General features: G+C 35.5%; 1 protein-coding gene across 1 annotated transcript in view; it reads right to left on the minus strand.

The window, feature by feature from the left end:
- LOC149793724 (hemicentin-1-like) overlaps window positions 1-17,703 on the minus strand; it is a 204,284-nt gene that overhangs the window by 142,735 nt on the left and 43,846 nt on the right. Inside the window, exon 10 of the mRNA XM_089969043.1 lies at window positions 12,226-12,519. Coding sequence (XP_089825169.1) covers window positions 12,226-12,519 — 294 coding nt within the window. The remainder of the gene's footprint in view (window positions 1-12,225; window positions 12,520-17,703) is intronic.

The following is a 17,703-nucleotide window of genomic DNA, read 5'->3' on the forward strand; positions in this document are numbered from 1 at the left end:
TACTGTAGATCCAAATCCATCAGTAGCTCGACAAATATACGATCCACTGTCACTCGTGGTTAAGCCTAAAATAGTGACAGCACCTTTCCCAGTGTTGATGTTGTATGAAGTTACAGTATACTTTCCATTACTTGTCAGAGTATTCCCAAAGGGTCCAATCCAAACTACGCTTATGGTTCCAGATCCAGAAACAGAGCATGTTATTGTTGCATCACTGCCAACAGGTCTATATAATGTTTCACCATTATCAATGGAAACTGTTAATGGAACTGGAAACAAAAAGTAAAATAGAGCATGAATAACAATTTACTTGTTTGTTTTCATACTTGTGAAATTATTTGAATTGCATAGCAAAGAAACTGAAAAAAATACAATTAAAACAATGATTGAAATTGTATACAAACTTTATTCATATTTGTTTAGTACCTGCATCATCTTTGCCATCATGCCTAGAATGGAAACAATTTACATCAGTTTAATAGTGTCAGACTGTATTCACTGTATACCTGCACACACACTCCATCTTAATGCATTACACTTGTATCATTCATTTCTGGTGATACATAAAATGAATTCATCAGAAGAGTTGGAAAAGTACAGAAAAAGTACCATCAATGGTACATTAATTACAGAAATAGGACCATCAATGGTACATTAAGTACAGAAAGAGTACCATCAGTGGTACATTAAGTACAGAAAGAGTACCATCAATGGTACATTAATTACAGAAAGAGTACCATCAATGGTATATTAGGCACAGAAAGAGTACCATCAATGGTACATTAATTACCCATCCTGGGGATTACTGACCACTGGGTCTCAATGAGCTGTACTTTTTAGGTCAAGGAATGTGATCTTGAACTATTACTGTGCAGAAACCACTATTTTATGTTATTAGACTTACTACAACCATGACTTCTTACCTTTAGACCCCAGAATCCACAGGTTCCCTAAGTGCAAGCCATCCATAAATTTTAATCAAGGATCTTACTCTGGAACAATGTTATTTTTTCAAACACATTTGTCCTTGACATTTGATCTTTAGACCATACCTTAAGTGTAAGCTCTCTACACACTGTCAGTGAGGTATGTAGTCTACACCTGAAGTTATGCAGAAACTTTTTCTTCTTCCAGAGTAAGCTTGACTTTTGACCTTTGCTGACAACATCAATAGATCTCTTTCTTTCCCATTGTTTAAAGCATTCATAAACTCTAGTCAAGGTCAAGAACTGAAATTCGTGTTCAGAACCCATTACTCTTCTATAAGTGACCTTGACCTCTGATTCCACAACATAACATACAGTCTTCTTTAACATAAGTGCACATATTTGTACAGTTTGGTCTAGGTGTGTGATGTAAAAACAACTTTATGGATGCAGAAACCATTTTGCTTTAGTCAATCACACTGAGATTGACCTTTGAATACTACATCTGTAAGTTTCTTCATTGCCTCAAGCGATGTAAGAACAACTTTTACTGTGCATAAATCATTTTTCTTCAGTCAATCAGCAACCTTGACCTATGACCCCTAAATCAATAAGCCTCAAGCGCAGGTCTATCACAGAGTTTGCTAACTGGAGTTAGTGGAGAACTTGAATGGTTGTGTTGAAAAGGAATCGGTAACAGATGATAAACAACATGATAGCATATGGTATCAATTGTCAAATGTCAAATGTTTATATATAATTTCCTGTGGCTGCAATAGTCAAGAATCAGTTTCAGGAAATCAGGATTTTTTTAAATAGAAAAATGCCTTGCAAAACAGTACACTGTTTAAGACAAGTTCATTTAATTTCCAGTGTAACTTCAACTGTACATTGAGAATTTGGCTGATTTAGGCCAGGTGACTGTTTAAGAGAGGTTATCTTGTGAAGCAGTCTTGACTGTGTATGTAGAAATATAAATGGCTGAATTGGGTGAATTCTGTTAAGGCAATGCCTGTCATAGATAAATGACTATTTCAGACTGTCTAAAAATGGTTATACTATGTTGTAATACAAAAATACTTTATAACTACTGCTTATCCTCATATCCTCATCATCACTGGCGATTCAGTCTCGAGAGACCATGCGAATAGCACCCTTGGTGTGTTGTCTGTCTCTGGGGTGTTGGCATCGTCTACTGTGGCTGTGCAGGCCTATATGTGAGTGACTGTCCCTGTTGCAGTAGGTGCAGACATACTGGGAAGTCTGAGTTACTGTGGTTGCTGTCGCATTTTTCTTTCTCTCATGTTTCTCTGCCTCCAACTGGCCTCTCCTCGCATCAGTGACTGATATGCCCTTGTTTACCATCAGTCTCCAAGTGCCTCAGTCCTCAGCCAGCACTTCCCAGCCATCGAGTTAAACGTCACATGCCTTCATGTCCGTCTTGCATACATCCTTGAAATGGAGTGAGGGGCAGCTGACTCTTCTCATGCCAGTGGTCAGCTGTCCATATAATATGGCCTTTGGCAGCCTTCCATCCTCCATGCATTGGATGTGTCCCAGCCATCAAAGGCAATGTTTGCTCAGTAGGGAGTACATGCTGGGGGGTACTTGCATGCTGCAGGATCTCGCTGTGTGGAACATGGTCTTGCCAGCTGATTTTCAGGATGCGTTTCAGGCACTGTATATGGAAGGAGTTGAGCCGGCACTCTTGCCTCATGTAGGTACTCCAGGTCTCACTTCCATATAGAATGGTGCTGAGAATGCAGGCCTGGTAGACTTGGACTTTGGTGTGTCTGTCAGCGCATTGTTTTCCCACAACCTCTTTGTTAGTCGTGCCATGATGGTGTCTGCATTTCCAAGCCTTCTGTCCAGCTCCATATCAAGCGAGAGAGTGTTGCTTATGGTCGACCCCAGGTAGGTAAAGTTGTTGACTGCTTCCAGGGTGACACCATCGAAATTGATGGAAGGGGCAATGGTGGTATCTTGCACACTGACATTTGTTTTTTCCAGGCTGATGGTGAGACCAAACTGCATGCAGGCATCAGCAAATTGGTCTCCCAGTCTCTGGAGGGCTACCTCGGTGTGGGTCACAAGAGTTCTGTCATCTGCAAAAAGCATCTCCCTGATGAGCACAGCTCTCACTTTGGTCTTTGAGTGCAGTCATGTCAGGTTGAACAGCCTCCCGTCGGACCTGGTGTGTAGATATATGCCATCAGTGGACGAGTTGAAGGCATAGGACAGGAGCAGGGAGAAGAAGATCCCAAAAAGGGTTGGTGCCAGCACGCAACCCGGCTTTACGCTGCTGTCAATTGGGAAGGTGGTTGAGGAGGATCCATCATACAGGACTGTTCCCTTCATATCTGCATGGAAAGAGATTATCATGCTGCGGAGTTTTGAGGGGCAACTGATCTTAACTAAGAATTTCAAAAAGGCCCTTCCTGCTGACCAAGTCAAAAGCCTTGGTGAGGTCAATGAACATCAGGTTGACCTTGCTCTCTGCTCTTCTCTTGGAGTTGTCGTAGGAAGAAAATCATGTCTGTCATTGACCTGCCTGTTCTGAAGCCGCACTGGGATTCCGGGTACACACGGTCCGCCAGAAACTGCATCCTGTTGAGTATGATGCGGGCGTACACTTTACCAACGATGCTCAGGAGTGAGATCCCTCTGTAATTATTACAGTCACTGCAGTCACATATCCTCATATATCCTCATATGTGTATATATATATATAACAAAACTGCATCATAATTTATTTTAATAAATCAAATGTTTTTCTTGTAAATAAATGCAGTCCCTAACTAGCGCTGACCTCTATCTTACAATTAAATGCAAGGGCAGTACACCTAAAACCATGAATCTATATTATTTTTTTCAGATTATAGCAGTTTGTAAAGGCTTTTGTACAGTCCAACCTGGCTTAAGCAGCCACCTGTGGGAAAAGCCAACCTGACCTGTTAAAACTGGTGACTTCTGAATGGAGGACAAACATCAAACTTGATTTTTAAACAAATATCATATCAAACACTATTACTGTTATTTATTATTATTATCATTATTATTATTATTATTATTATTATTATTATATTTGCTATTATATTTGCTATTACTTTGACATAATTTGGATCTAAAGAATTCACAAAATACATTCATAATTAAAAGATTTCTGGTGTAAAAGGTTTAATTCATATATTCCTTCAAGTCATCCCTCTGTTGATTATTCATGCTTACTAATAAAAATTAATATATGATGAGGATACAGCTAACACAGCAGCTTGTACATTACAGCTGGATACAGCTGTCACAGCTGTAACAGACCTAGGCCACATACAGAATATATGTCAAACCAGTGACTGACAAGTCACGTTTGTTCAAAGATTTGTGATGCCTTTTACATTAAAACACTGTTTCATTAATGTATTTACTATCATCTGTGCATAAGTTTTGTCGGCAACCTTTGTGTATCATTCTGGAAATGGCACATTGTTCCAATTATCTCAATACTAAAATAACCAACTTCTGTTGCTGTGTCGTAAAATACCAAACAAAATCAGCTCTGTTTTCTTTCAGAATTTGCCACAGCATTCCTTGAACATTTTAAACCAGAATATCTTAGATAACAAAGTGGCTGTAATGCTGGACCATTGCCAATTCATGGAATAGAAAGAGCAGACTTATGACAGCAATCAGCAAAAACTTGTATCAGACCAAAAAGCCAACATGTAAATATGCTTCCATTCAGAGATGTGAATCCTAGAGAATAAATAGTCTGAGTACAGCAGAGTTGAAGGGCCCAAATGCCTGCAGAAGGCACATCAAGCTTTGCAGGTGCTTAAGGGCATGCCCCCCTCCCCCTTGAAAGTTTGGGAAAAGATATACTTAAAAGGTGTCAATTATGGTGCATTGTTTATATTCTGGGGTACACAAAGGTAATGGAAATGCATATTTCTTTTACTTACCCTCATAACCATTTGTCCCACACCACGTGCAAAACATAAACTTATCACCAAGTATAGATTTTGTTGTGCCAGGAAAATCTTCAGCATCCTTCTCACAAATTTTTGTTTGTCCATTCTGTTTTTTTTCTTCATTTTTGTCGCAGATTCAACTAAGGATATGGCATCTGAGAAAAATCCACGCATTCACGGCAAACTGACGACTATTTGACACGAACAGCGGATGAGAATGACAGAACAAAAATGCCAGCTAATGAAAAGCACAGTAATAATTGTGATGAATGAAAATGCAAGAATTAACAAATATTCACCTGATATAATTCAGGGCTTTCCATTTGATCCATGGCTCTGATTTTTTCCAAAATGGTGAGTGTATTACAAAACTAAAGGTCTGCTTCATGAAACAAAAAAGCCAAAAGCCAAATGATTTCATACATTTCTGAAAAGCATATGTGTTTCATGTTTTCATTGGAGTTTGGATTTTTCTCAAAGCTTTTCTGATCAAATTGGAGGAGTTGGCAATTCCATATTTAGTTCTATTCTGCAAAGCTTTGTCTTATGAAGAAGTCATTTAAATGTTTTAATGGTATTTTTGTATAAGTTTATGAATTGGCATCATTGATATATAATTGAAAACCCCTCATTTGTTCAAATTTGGGCAAGTTATGTTTAATAGATTTTGAGAAGCCATGTGAAGGATTTTTTTCCATTTCTAGTAATACCATTTTTGCTAGCCAAGGTTCTAATATGTCAACCCTATCTACGCCTTGGCAGAGTGATTAAATATTTTAGTGCCTTGTCCTAGTGACATCTACTGGATTTCATGAGTTGCCTCCCTTACCATCTGATGCCAACAAACCAACAGCATGTAACAGTGGTTCATTGTACATAATTTGGCCGAAAATGGCGAAGGCAATTGACTTTATAAGGATAATTTTTAAGTTAAAAATCAAAAGTATGACTACCTACCAGAAATAACCCATTACATGTTTACTTGAGTGAAAGGTATTTTACAAACACTGACTGGCAGTGGAAAATTGCTTATTTATGAGTCCATTCAATTTGTGTGCTCCCCTTGTCTTGTTCAAGTAGGAACAGTGTTCAAATTTGAACAACTTAATTTTGACTGGATGTGGTGGCTTGCCACTGCATCCAATAAAGTTCACAGACCCAAAGCACAGAAATATCTGCTCATTACACCAAGGTGTAGATAGGGATAACATATCGGAACCTTGGCTAGCAAAGATGTAGTAATTCTGGCTATATTTCTTCACAGATTGACATAATTTCTGTACAATTCAATGGTCTTCATGATGAATACTTTCTGTTAAATGTGGTCATATTCGTCTGCAATTTTTGATGAAGTTACCTAAACGTGTTCTATAATTAGTACTGATGCCCATATCTAATGGTGGATTAGTGCAAATCAGTAAAAAATTTAAGGGTCTAGTTTATTCCAGGATGCTTCCTCCCAAATTTGTTCAGATTCTGTTCAGTGATTTAAGAACAGTTTTAAAAAGGTTTTCTATTCTCAGTACACCTATCCCTAGATAACTCAGTTCAATGGTGTCCAAAAACGTATACTGCACTAAAGGTAAGGGCATGAGTTACAGTGAGACATCGGAAAAATAAAGTTGGTGTCATTCAGGCTAGACACTGAGAAGAATGTTGAAGGGGGGATAGCAGCACTCAATGCTCATTTCATACTGACACTGGGAATAATTTTCAATAAACAGTTTTTTCTAATAAAATTGTTGGCTTCTTGGTATAAATTACCTTTATTTTCAAGTTAATCAGTCTCTAAAAGATCATGAAAAACAACTCCAATATGAATCATTGTGTACCTGCAAAACATTGTGTATTACATCACTGCTTTTTGCTCAAAAATAAGGTTTCTTTTGTTAAAAAAGTAGAGACATTTGTTCCCTGAAAAACATGCCAACATTGAAACATTTTTAAAATTGTTTTATTAGAAAACTATTATAACTGATCCATGAGCAATTCTCTGAGCACAAAATCTGGAATTTCAAGAGGGATAGAAGGGATATTTAGGCTCTAGATGGCGTACCTTAAGACGAATGTGATTTGTGCTTGTCCAAAAAGTTCCAACATGTGTAAAAATATTTGGAAAAATGTGATATAAATAGTTAAGACATCATTCATGGGGATTTCAGTTATGGGACTTCATTTATGGGGACTTCATTCATTAGGGACTTCTGGTTAAGTTCTCAGAGAGCAAAGCTCTATTTGTTCATATTCTCAAACAAGTGGACAGTCATTTGTCATACATAAACACTGTAGCAATATGGGACATTCCAATGTCATCAATCAGACAAAGGTCATCACATCAGACAAAGGTAATCACATCAGAGGGCAATGTATGGAAAAGAAAGGTGAAGGAGTTGATCAAAATATGATAGTGGAGGCCAACACTAAACAGGGAGGAGGAACTCGAATTAGCAACCATCTACAGCAATCTCCTCATATCACATGACCAAGTTGTAAGTCACATGATCAACATTAAGTCACTAATGAAGACAGTGTGATATTGCCAAAAATTTTGAACTCTTAAGATATTTATGCTCTGAGTATAGAAAATGATTAATGATCAGGTTTGTTGTTATTAGTATCCTTATTCTTATTAATTATGGCCTTAGTTACACATATTTACTTCTAATGTTCAGATTTTACTCACACACCACCACTGTTAAAAATCATGTGGTATGAGGAACTGATTTTTTAATGTTTATAGGATAGACCCTATGTCAATTGTTCAATTATAGGATTTTTATCACTGTTCTATTTGCACAGTTAACGGTGAGAGACTTTTACTTAGAAGCTGTTCTTTGAAATTTGCTGCAATCTCTAATTGTTCCTGGAAGAATCAAGTTGCCCAGTTTCTACCACTGTTTAACGAGGTGACTGACCAGTAAACTAAGCCCTCAAGCAAATGGACCTGAGAAGTCTCATACAAATAATTGAAAATATCCAATGGTCAATTCTTTTGCAGCAACACCCTCATTACAAACCTCCCCCCCCCCCAGCACACTTTGCAAAGGTTAGAGATGTACAAAACACACAAATTTTAAGTGTGACAATAATTTGTAAGTCATATACAAACAGGTAATTTGTTAGAAGTTGCCTAACACTGTATATCTCATTTTTTATTCATTCATAATAACAGTTAATTTGTTAAAAGTTACCTAACACTGTTTATCACATTACATGTATTTATTCATAAATAAAAATATTATGTGGGCACCTATATGTTAATTACATAAGAAATGATTTTTAAGTGCATTTTTACCACAACCTTTTAGCAAATTGACTGGATAGAGAGAGAGAGGGGGGGAGAGAGAAAGAGTTGTTATACAAGCATTTTGGTACACAATACCTGCTATTCAAGCATATTTGTACACAATGACTCTTACTCAATCATTTTTGTATACGGTGACTCTTACTCAAGCATTTTTGTACACAATGATTCTTACTCAAGCATTTTTGGACACAATGACTCTTACTCAAGCATTTTTTTTACACAATGACTCTTACTCAAGCATTTTTGTACACAATGACTCTTACTCAAGCATTTTTGTACACAATGACTCTTACTCAAGCATTTTTGTATACTGTGACTCTTACTCAAGAATTTTTGTATACTGTGACTCTTACTCAAGCATTTTTGTATACTGTGACTCATACTCAAGCATTTTTGTACACAATGACTCTTACTCAAGCATTTTTGTATACTGTGACTCTTACTCAAGCATTTTTGTATACTGTGACTCTTACTCAAGCATTTTTGTATACTGTGACTCTTACTCAAGCATTTTTGTACAAAGAAAACCCATGAAAATATAGGAATGCAATACTTATAACATCAATCTGCTCCTAAACTTATGAGTTATTTCTGAGCATGTATCTACTACTTAACTTAAAGAGAGAAGTCCAAGGTGCGATGATTTCATGAATAGTTTAAATAAAATCAGATCTCTATGCACTTACACTGACAACTTATTTATTGACTGTGTGCCCTTTAAAGTTCACAGTGATAACACTCTACTTTCAATAATCAGTCATTTGAAATCTTGTGTAATATGAGTGCTTGAATTCATATTTCAATAAAACAATGGTATCCTTCATGCACATAAATGGTGAATCCATAAGAGTTTAATTTCTTTTCAGGTTTACTTAAAGATATTTAACATGTGGTAACCCAGCTGCCAATTTCGCTCCACAGCTATGAGAGGTCAAGGAAAAGTTATGAGTGGGGATGAGCATTTGAGTTATGATTCACACTGGAAATCACTCACACATCATGAGTGACAAACAATAGTAAGATTTTCCTCTATGCACTCATACTATTTTTTCACACACAACTCTAAGTGAAACTTTGCTCTGTTGTAAAGTACAACTCACATAGGTCATGTATGCGCTTTGAGTAATTTTTGCAGCTATAAGTGTCATTTTGGAGAATTTGATTACACATACCTTAAAATGGCATTTATTCACTTTATTTCACTCCATATCCATCAAAATTCCATTGAAGATTATTATATAAATTCCTCGAGACATGCTAAATGGCAAATTCAGTGATAATGTAAGTAGACATTTTTAGACGCAGTCAACCAAGAGAGGTGATCCCGTTTAAACCGGTTTCTGTTGCATGTTATGATGTAACAGGGAAAGAGCCTGCTCTTGGGAAGAAGTTGAACTACAAACATAAACAGAGATGTGACAATGTCACCATTTATAAGCAAAGCCTGGGAAAATACCGGCAGAAAAAAAAAGGCACAGAAGTCCAATAAATTGTAGACAATTATGTAACTTTGTATATATCTCATGTATATATCTCATGTATGATATGTTGTGTCTTATATACCTCTCCCTCGATAACTTGCGCACAATGGGATCCACAAACATAGACCATACTATAAGCGAGGTGTGACTTACCGAAATGTTTAAAAAATCGATTTGACATCAAGAAAACCATGTGGGGGGGGAGTGGCATTAGGGAACTGGGCTGTTTATTGACTGAATCCTCATTTTACAATCATGTCAATAATAATTTTTAATAACGCACTTTTTCTAATGAAGTTGTTCATTATTCTCTTTAAATAATATTTATTTTCAAAATGTCCAACATATGAAAGATCGTTCCAAGTGGTTTCAACAAGCATCATGTGTACGTGAAAAAAATCTGTGTATTACATCACTGCTTTTTGTTTTCTTGATGAGTCTGCATTTATTTCGTGAGATAATCGTCTACTTCGAAACTCAATTTTTGTATTGTTCAATTTGTACAATATTGATGTTGTGATTTCATTGGAAGTAATAATGAAACTTCTTATCATCCTTGAGGATATCTCTAAGTGCCAGTTTAGAAATTCTCAGAAAATCGCTTGCCCATAGTGGTCTGTATCTGTGAAATCAAGCTCTTTATTTTACAAAGTATTCATTTCGCTTGGTTGCCATTTTATTTTTTATCACAGTTACGAAATAGTCAATTAATTTAAGTTAATGTTACATACACAATAACATTTATAAGTGTTCGATTGATCAAATGAAGTGAGTTCACCCGACATATGACTGGGGCCGCTAGATTTTAAGTTTGTAGGATTTTCGTGCCTTTTATCTTTTCTTTTATTCCACCTGCTTTATTTGATTCAAAAGACATAATTAACATGATAATACAATGGAGGCCAGCTTTTAATTCAGTGCAACAATACAACAAATACTTCCGGAAGTCAGTTATCAAAACATGGTTGGCACTTAATTGAGTTCTCAGAGAAACATTCGCGGACATAGCTATTATGGTAGATTGATGCATTTTATGTTTAATTGCAAGAGGACACATTGCATTCATGATGACTGCACTTAAAAGGAACTAAAAGATAGAACTAGATCACAAATTTCAGTAGATAAAAAATTATTTAATTTGTATTTATTGATTAAAGTGCCTCCACGCTTCATAAATGACATTTTCATTGATCAAAATTTCCTTACATAACGTTAATTGCGGTGTACTAGGACTGTTGTTTGGAAAGAAAATGTAAAAAATTGTATGACCTATTTTTAAATTTGATATTTCATAGTACTGATTAAAATTTCTAGGTCCTATCTACTGTTTTCAATGATAAAATGAGCGATACATCAAAGTTTCCGTTACCAATTTTGATCGCGATTCAACAAAGAGAGATCAATTTTTGGGGTATCTCTGGTTTAAAAAATGGGATCCACGCCTGACCCCACATTATAAGTGGGTTCGTGAGTTATCAGGGTGCAAGTTACCAAGGGACTGGTGTATTACAATTTGTACATAATAATACCATATTTTTTTCCATAGTTAAATAGTTTCATATAAAAGACAGCAGTCCATTCAGATTTTAGTGAAATTTTGCATGATGCTAAATTGTAATTTTGAAGAAATGTCACATGTACAAGTTAAAAGTAAAATGTACTTACAAAACATGTATGTTATTCCACTATCCCATTCATAGTTCAACATCCATACAGGAGATAAATGAAAATGCTCATGACTGCTTGTTTGTGCAACTGTAGCTTTATTCCCCACCCCATTCCCGCACTAGTAATAGTTCAATCCAATATCAGCTTTCTTGAACTGCCATTGTAAAAGTCCATAGTAATCGATAATTTTCATCTGGAAATTTTGTTTTGACAATTATTGTGCAGATCACTCAAAAATCATGACTGAATAAACTTTGTTAGAACTATATTACGATTAAAGTTTAAAACTAAAATTAATTTTTAAATTTATATCATTGGCTTGGCTGGTAGAGCATTAGATTCTTAATCCAAGGGTAGTGGGTTCAATACCAACGCAGGCCAGCCTGGTCAGCTGCCTTGGTGAGTTAATGGAAAATACACTTAGCTCCATTTCCTTGGCATAGCCAATAATGTGTTAAAAGTGTCATTAAAACTAACAAAAACAAAATATATAAAACTAACAAAAACAAAATAAAATAAAAATAATGAATAATGAATAACAGAATGTACATTATGTAATGGTGGTCACGTGTTACATGTTATAACTGTCTTTTTCATGTTCTACAGTCATCTCATCCTACAGCTGGAGACTATATCATCAAGGATTCTAATTCACTAAGTTTCTCTCATCTGGGGTTCCATCTGACACAATATTATATATGCATTTGTTATTTATAAGCCTGAACACAAAAGACAGACATATACACAATCAGCTGCACACAGACATAGATGAAGTGAATCCCAAATACAGTCCCTTCCCAGAAGTTGGAATATTTTTTCTGAGGAGATCAAAACTTGTATAAACCCATAAAACTGTTTGAATTAAACAAGACACTTACCAATAAATGTGAGCTGAGTTGAATCTTCTTGGGTTCCAGAACTGTCTGAGCCACGACACTTGTATGTGCCAGCATCACTTGTTGTTCCACTATTTATTGTTAGAGTGGACTGTCTGGTATTGGAATTGTAGGTGCCAACATTATATTTGAAGTTGGTAAACAACTGACCTCCGGTTGGACCAAACCACATCACGCTGATGGTTCCTGAACCTGTGACTTCACATGTCACTGTAACTGACTGTCCCTGTGTAGCTGTCATTGTGGGACCATTTGTTATGCGCACAGAAAGTGGTGCTAAAATGAAAAAGAAACTAAATTATTAGGCCCTACAGCTCACAAAGCAAAAAATGTTTTTTTTAGCCATTTCTGAAAAAGTGACTTTATTAATGCAAAGGAAAGCAATGCAGAATTGATAAGACAGAATAAGATCCTATTCAAAGACTAAAACTCTATTCATAAAACACATATGCCCCATGACATCTAAAAAGATACAAGTCCAAAGAGTTCAAATCTTTTTTATTTTAAAACAATGGAAAGAATCCTCCTTCACCCCCAACACCTGCCAAAGCTAAACAGAAAACTTGAATAATTTTTATCTGATTTTGGAACATAACAACCAAACTATTCCAACCAGTTATTTTGATTACACAACTACTAAAATCTAATTAGGCTATTCTCACTTGCATATAAACATCACATTTTACTTATTTGTGTCAAGTTACCTTTGACCTCTCAAGATAACTAGGTTTATACCAAAAAAGTCTCATTGACAAAAGTTCGAAATTTATTTAAAAAATGAAACATTGTTTAGGTAGCATGAAAAACTGTTAATGTTATCCAAGTATGTATGCAAACATACCTACAAAGTTTCTTTTATGTGTGTGTGTGTGGGACAGCTGTTGGTACTATTTTTATAAGGCTTTTGGTATGACTCAGCCAGGGTTCGAACCTGCAACCTCCCACATCCGAGACAGATGCTTTAACCACTAGGCCACTGGAGCGGTCAGTTTCTTTTACGTATTTCATGTCATACTTTGTGTTAAACCATGCTTATGATTTTCACATAAAAGTCCAGGTGGTTAAAACATTTTGTTTAAAAGTGGAAAAATTGCTGACTTTAAATTTTAATCAAGTTGTCTGCATATGCATACAGACATGCCTACCACATTTAATTTGTTTACATCCAACAGTTTTGCACAGTCATGCTGATGAACTTCTTGGAACAAGCAGACAAAAAGATAGAACCAGATAAGGGAATCATATTCTACAGGCCAAAAAGAATTTTCTGGAATTCAAGACCATTTTAGATTTAACTGCTTAGTACTGAAACCATCTCGAATATCCTAGAGAACCAAATTTAGACATAAATTTAATTTTCATGTTCATAAGATTATTATTTACCGCAATACAAAATTCTTTGTCTTTGACCCTGAACTTGATTTCATGGATAGGAGAAGATCACTAGTATTCACATACGATGCCTAGATATAACCACAAGCTAAGATGGTTAAATCGATAAGTAATAGTTCAAATGAAGAAAACAAGTCCCTTGATGCTCTAAAAAAATTTTCAGGAATTATAGATAAAACTTCTCTTATTTTCAACTACTGAGTGTTCAAACAGTCTCCATTATTCTTGAGCAACAAGATTTTAAATTAGCCACTGTGGCAGCCATATTGAATGAAAAATCAGCACCATTTTCATCTAGGACAATCTAAGACACCAGTAGAAGACTTTTGCTGAAAGCCTCATGTTGATACAACCATCCATTTAACAGAATTATTAACAGAGTTGTCAATATGTCTTTAAAGCCTTGTTGTAGCTGTTGACCAATTATCTAGGTTGTCTAAAGACCACCTCATCTTGTAAAGATTCAATATCATCTGCTTGTACATATGTAATTGTAGAAGGCCTCATGGAAGATTGTTTGGTGCATAAAGGCTTCTTTTTTAAATAAAGTCATTATCATTATCATTATTATTACTATTATTATTATGTTCATTGTGGCAGTTATATTTGAGGTCAAGCCAGCACTGCTTTTATTCAGAACCAAGTCCTCTGGTGAAAACACCATGTCAATATGACTTTCCATGTAGGAGTAGCAGTAGCAAGATTTTCAAGGTGACTGCCATGGTAACCATACTGGACATCAGATTGGCATCAATTTTCTTTTACAGAGATGCTCCCAGGATTTCATCATAAGGGGAAATAATCCCCCCATGTCAAAAATAAGGTTGTAGTAGAACAAAAAGGGGTGGGTGGGGTGGCCATAGTTCAATGTCCATCTCTCTTTCTTCCTTGATCAAATCTGTAACAGCCCTATTGAAATCAAAATCTTTAAAAGATGTTGCCTCTAGCTGTATAAGCATTAACATGTTCACTGTTTCTCAGCATAATCTTTCCTATCTGTGTACGAGTACTATTCTGTTTTGAGAACACCCTTTCACAGCTCACAGGTATTGTCTTGCTCACAGGTATTGTCTTTTGGATAATTCTGCTCCAACATAAGATTTTTCAATAACATAAGTTCTGCCAAAGTTTAACTTTCTTGAATTAGTATTCTACTGACTACAGTGCCAGATTTACTATTCCATAATGGTGTATTAGGATTTCAAGCCCATTAATATGCCATAGTCTACTTGTTCAAACAGAGATATTTATATCAAATATTAATAAGTTTCAATTTCAATTTTAGATTCTCATTTATTAAATTTATCGTAATTTTTATGCTAGAGCTATATTGTTTTGTAACACATGATCCCACATGCCTAAATTGTGGTGATGAAAGAAATGGAAAGTGCACTTAACTTTTAAACTATCATTATTTTAATTTGGCATGTTTGTCTGCCTTTTCTACATTTAATTTCAATATACTGCTCAAATGTAGGGGTGAACAGCATGCCGTCTGTTTTTGTCCATCCAACATGTACAATGGATTCATATTTAATGCCATTTTAGTTCAAAATCACTCTCTGGTATCTCCATTAACATTTTCCTAGCTTCTATAATCTGATATGTTTCCTAACTTTAAAAATAAAATGCCTTCATTACTATGACAGTCAGTATTTGCGGATCTAAATCATCACCTAAAGATGAACAATGCTGGGAATCAGCCATTTTGGGTCTTCTAGATAGCCTGCATTATAAATGCACATTTTGTAAAACTTCCTTGATGTAAGGTTCAAATTTCAACACAATGTTTGTTACAGGACCCAATGTGCCAGTAAAATTTAGTTTAACAACCATTCGTACCAGGCCAATGAAACCAGATGTGTCAACCATTATGAAAAAATACATGTCGTGACAAGCACTATAATATTTCTACCATTTCTACAAGCACTTTAAGATTGAATGACTGAATATAGTTGTATACTGCACAGAGTACATTTTCATATGTGTGACTTGAAATTAATTAGTGGGATCTCTCATGCATCGCCACTTTCCAAGTATGTAAATTCGCACAAATTTGGCATGAATCATGCAATCATGAACCCTTGGTACATCTCTGCATTTATTACCAACAATAAGAAGTCTACTTGTGAAAACCCAAATGTTGATATGAGTTTCTATCTACAAGGAGTAGCTATACAATTTTAAAGGTGTTCACTATGATTTTAAAGGTGTCCACTACGATTTTAAAGGTGTCCACTGTGGTGGCCATAATCAGATCAGCACAATTTTTATTTATATCCAGCAAGAGAACACAAGTCTTCCAGTGTTAGCTCAAAGCTGATGCAACTTTTGTTCAGGAGGAGTAGCAATAAAAAGATTTAAAGATGGCTGCTGAGGTGGCCATATTGGATGTCAGATTTGTAATATTTTCATTTTGGATCAAAATAAATCCCATGCTGACATGACCATCCCTTCAGGTGGAGTAGCAATAATTACTTCTTGGTTTTAGCCCATTAAAAAAGAGTAAAGATGGTAGAATACTTTAATTACAAGTCTGATCTTTTCAGGAATAAGGGCCATTTTTGAATCATATGTTGATATCAGACTTTGAAATAAAACTGGCGAAAGACCTTAATGGAAAAAGCTTTCATGCTAAATTTTATTAAAATCTGCTTTGACCTATGACCTCTTGGAGGGTCATTTTGTCTGCACATGTTTTGATAAGAAGTAAGGTCCCTTGTAAATAAGATGCAAGGAATAATTAAAAGGTCACAATCTAGAATAAGAAATTCAGTTCAGGGTTTGCACTTGCATCATCAGTAAGCAATGATAATTTTATTTAGACTTGTCTCTAAATAAACTGGTTATCTGGGGTTTAATATTGAGATATTAACCTTTTATTTTGACATTATAGATTATAAAAATTGTAATGAAGGAGAACATTTTGAGTAGACAATGCAATCAGAGTGAGAAGTTTAATGAAAGCGAGACCTGAATGTACAGACTACATTAAAATGGTCTATTTTAATGTGTAATGACATGATAATGTGTGCCTGTTCTGACAACTCAGACTTTATGGCTCCAACGTGCCTCCATCACTAAAGCAATGCTAATTTTGATTGAAGTCTATATTTAAATTAGGCCTTTAGGATAAAGCAAGCTGTGTGAAACAGACATCAGGCAACATGATCACAAAATCTGAGTACATATTTCACTTGGACAATAATTGCCAAAATGAAAAATCTAACTCATACCATTTCAATATCACTGAAAACTTGTGTGCATTTAGGATTCTAACCTAGGTTCATGCAAAATGTTTCTTTTTGTCACAGAATAAGGCAAGAAATAAATTGGTTTTGCCTTAGAATGATTTGATCATTTTCATCATAACATTACCTAGTGTGGATAATTATTTTTTGTAGGTAAGCAACTGAACTAGCATGTATCTAGTCGTAGATCACTTGTGGCAAGAGACACTACAAGCATGGTAGGCATGGGTATTTTACCCTTACCAATACTCACTCTCATATTTAAGGCAAGTTTCTTTCCTAATTGACACTAGTCTTTTGGATCTTGTCAAGGAGTGCACATTCTCCATTTTTGTTCTCCAGCCATAGGGTTAAGTGTTACATTTGTATTTTATTTGATATGTGAAGTCAATTCAGTTTTTAATGTCATATCATGAAATGATGCCTTTACTACTATGCAGATTTGAAATGTTGTGAGCTTTTGAATTGTTACAAGTTGCTATCAGGGGTTTAATTTAGTAGCATGAATCTACAGAATAAGATTTTAATTCTGTACCTGTTATTATGACCAGTTTGGTTTACTGTATGCTGTCTGTATGTATGTATGTATGTATGTGCAGGTATATCAGGCTGTCTGTCTGGCCATCTGTGTGTCTATATGGATATGGAAGATGATGTAACCATCAAGGCCATACAAAGACGAAACTGCTAATTTGTAAACTTGTGTGCATGGTGGATCCATGAAGGGTGTGTGCAGCTGATACAAGTGTGGGCCAACCCAAGAATTTGGGAGAACTGTGTGGTTTGTCAGTGGACACATTTGCAAGTGTTTACAAAT

Source organism: Sinohyriopsis cumingii, chromosome 8 (genome assembly GCF_028554795.1).
Source record: "Sinohyriopsis cumingii isolate HCF-2022 chromosome 8, ASM2855479v2, whole genome shotgun sequence".
NCBI classification, from domain to species: Eukaryota; Metazoa; Mollusca; class Bivalvia; order Unionida; family Unionidae; genus Sinohyriopsis; species Sinohyriopsis cumingii.